The sequence below is a fragment of the Notothenia coriiceps genome, unplaced genomic scaffold (assembly GCF_000735185.1).
Source record: "Notothenia coriiceps isolate Sejong01 unplaced genomic scaffold, NC01 NC01_scaffold00016825, whole genome shotgun sequence".
Taxonomy (NCBI): domain Eukaryota; kingdom Metazoa; phylum Chordata; class Actinopteri; order Perciformes; family Nototheniidae; genus Notothenia; species Notothenia coriiceps.
The window spans coordinates 399,020-402,207 of record NW_011349526.1 but is presented as its reverse complement, the minus strand read 5'-3'; the positions used below and the strand labels follow the sequence as shown (position 1 = coordinate 402,207).

The window sequence follows — 3,188 nt, the reverse complement described above, 5'->3', positions numbered from 1 at the left end:
TTGTTGGGGGAGTTGTTAGGGGGAGTTTTTTGGGGGAGTTGTTTGGGAGTTGGGTGGAGTTGGGGGGAGTTGTTGGGGGGAGTTGTTGGTGGGAGTTGTTGGGGAGTTGTTGGAGGAGTTGTTGGGGGGAGTTTTTGGGGGGACTTGTTGGGGGGAGTTGTTGGGGGAGTTGTTGGGGAAGGTTGTTAGGGAAGTAAACAAGGTGTATTGTTAAAGGGAGCGTTACCTCCTCCAGCGTTGTGTCCGACACACCGTAGCTGGAGATGCCGAGTTCGGCCAGCTTCTGGTCCAGGTCGCTGAATAGCTCCGCGAAGGCCCCGTCCTTGGCCGCGCTGTACGGCAGGACGTAGGTCAGCTCATGGCCCAGATCCTCCACCAGGCGAGCCGCCGGGACGTGACCCTGGATCAGCCCGGAGACCTGGATCACATCGGGCAAGGGGGCGGCGCTCTCTGAGGGGGGAGGAGACTCGTCAGAGCAGCTGCAGACAAAGAAATCAAACGCTCCATAGGAACAGAACGAATCAAACGCTCCACAGAAACAGAACGAGTCAAACGCTCTGATGGTGAACGAATCGAATGCTCCACAGGAACAGAGGACTCACCAATAGTCGCCACCTCACTCTCATGTTCGCTGCCGAGGCCGGCGTCACTGCTGCTGATGGAGGAGCACTCCCCCTCCTGAAACACACAGGAATACTACCTTAAGCACTGTGTGTGTGTGTGTGTGTGTGTGTGTGTGTGTGTGTGTGTGTGTGTGTGTGTGTGTGTGTGTGTGTGTGTGTGTGTGTGTGTGTGTGTGTGTGTATGTGTGTGTGTGTGTGTGTGTGTGTGTGTGTGTGTGTGTGTGTGTGTGTGTGTGTGTGTGTGTGTGTGTGTGTGTGTGTGTGTGTGTGTGTGTGTGTATGTGTGTGTGTGTGTGTGTGTGTGTGTGTGTGTGTGTGTGTGTGTGTGTGTGTGTGTGTGTGTGTGTGTGTGTGTGTGTGTGTGTGTGTGTGTGTGTGTGTGTGTGTGTGTATGTGTGTGCGTGTACTTTGTTCTGATTATTAGACGTCCTCTGCTCCTTGACCTCGAGAGAAAACGTGATCAGGTCAAGGAAACACGAAGGAGAGTTCGTCAGGTTTTAGATTAATAAATATAGTTATTACACGGCCTAGTTGAATACTCAATCCTGATTGGTGGTGTACCTTCTCTCTGAGCGAGGTGCTGCTGGAGGACTTCCTGCTGACGGAGGTCCTGCCCGCCCCTTCCCTCTTCACCAGGGTCAGGTAGTATCCGGTCCCCAGCTGGTTCTTCAGGTAGAGCGAGGAGCCCACGCAGCACAGCTTCCCGTGGGAGATGATGGCGATCCGGTCCCCCAGGATGTCCGCCTCGTCCATGTGGTGCGTGGACAGGATGATGGTGCGCCCTGAGGGGGGGACAGGAAGTTAGACCACGAGACAGACCAAGAGTAGGAAGTTAGCTGGCAGTTAAAGCAAATCCTAGAGGGCGCCATATGTGGCTTACTACTTCCTGTCATGTGGTGCTACAGGGCCCACAATTACTTATATTAGCTGTGTACCTGCAGCGTTTGGTTTCTGCAGCTTTTAGTCAATGCTGCCATGTCTCCTCAAGCTGCTGAATGTTCTCTAAACGCTGCAGGTGTTGTTGCTGAAGATGTTTCTTCATGAGGAACATTTGGGTTTTTATATCTGCATCCTTTCTGAAGCTGCTTCTCCTGATGGGAGAGGTTAAGTTCGTTGTAGCTCGTTGGCACCCGTCGGCCTCCGTACAGTAATAGGAAATGCCTTGTGATGGCTCCACAGCTCCTCGTCATTACACTCAGCATATCTACACTCTCTCTGACGGTCTTTACAGACTAACACAAAGGAAATATTACTGAACGTCAGGACAGATAATGCTCTGCTCCTGTCTCTGTCACATTCCACTTTTTATTCAATCATACCACACAATGGGATAATACTTGAATGATGAAGTCTGACATGCTCCTTGCATCACAGCAGCTCCATGTGTAACACCAACAGACACACATCAAGACTCAATACTTGAACAACAAACATGTAACATCACAGCAGGATGAGTGAGAGATGCTCAAAGAGCCTTTACATCTGATCTGGATTCAGCTCTGTACTTACTGAGAGGATTGTCTTTACATACTAACACAAAGGAAACAGCCCACATCCTACTGGACTTCAGGACAGATAACACTCTGCTCCTGTCTACGTCAAGTTGATATTAAATAATGTGTCAACACAGCAGTCCATCAGCCTCGAACAGGAAGTGAAGGGTTTCTGCATCCCGTTACTGCCGTGACACCTCTAATGATATTCATGCAGTTATTGGGGGAAATTATGAAATAAGCGTATACGAGGCAGCGTAGGGGGGACTGTGCATTTCAAATCGTCTCGCTGCAGCGTAATAAGTGTATCCGACACCTTGAGGAGGAAACTGATTGCTTCTGTTCATCTGGCTAATATTTTCCATGTCAGGAAATAATTAGAAAAAACTATCGTCTTCCACACCCAATTGCTTCCTCCGAGCTGTTGAGAGTGTGTGTGTGTGTGTGTGTGTGTGTGTGTGTGTGAAAGAGACAGGAGCATATGATGATTTTGGGCATCGGACATCTCTTTATAGTCACAGATATTAAATAAAGTACAAGCCCTTTAAAATCTCCAGACCAAAGTGCTGTCCAGTCAAATCAACAAACAAACAAACAAACAAACATCCAAATGATCACACAGCTCAGCTCACACACCGTAACACAAGCAAAAACAAAAGACAATTCAAAGCAATAACAGCAACAGTGTACAAGATGTCAAGACGCTGAGGAGAAGAGGTACGTGTTCTCTCCATTCTGAGAGGTTCCACAGTAACAGCAGATATCCTTCATAAAGCTTCACTCTGCTTCCTCCTCAGCGACCAATGGGTGAGCAGAGGGGTCAGCAGCATCTCACTGTGCTATATGGGTCATCTGCCACTTTGGAAAGCAATAATGAAGTGTAATAATGCTCCACGCCATTAGGGCTCATTGTGGGTTTAGTTCTGCTTTATTGCATCATTTATATTAAAGTCATCAATCATAACGTGCCGCTCTCCTTCTGAAGGTGAGCGGTCTGTCGTTTCTCGTTAACACCACGGCACTGAGGGGGTTCAGGATTGAAATGCTCTAGAAACTTGGGGGACTTTTTGGA

General features: G+C 48.8%; 1 protein-coding gene across 1 annotated transcript; it reads right to left on the bottom strand.

Annotated features, from left to right (window-relative positions):
* Positions 1–226: 226 nt before the first annotated feature.
* Positions 227–1,516, bottom strand: LOC104949854 (ATP-binding cassette sub-family A member 1-like; the record flags this gene model as incomplete). The annotated part of the gene is made up of 4 exons (XM_010776288.1): positions 1,504–1,516; positions 1,185–1,405; positions 603–678; positions 227–450 (listed from the first exon to the last, which is right to left on the bottom strand). Coding segments are annotated over exons 1-4 (534 nt in total), but the record flags the coding sequence as incomplete, so codon positions are not given.
* Positions 1,517–3,188: the final 1,672 nt, after the last annotated feature.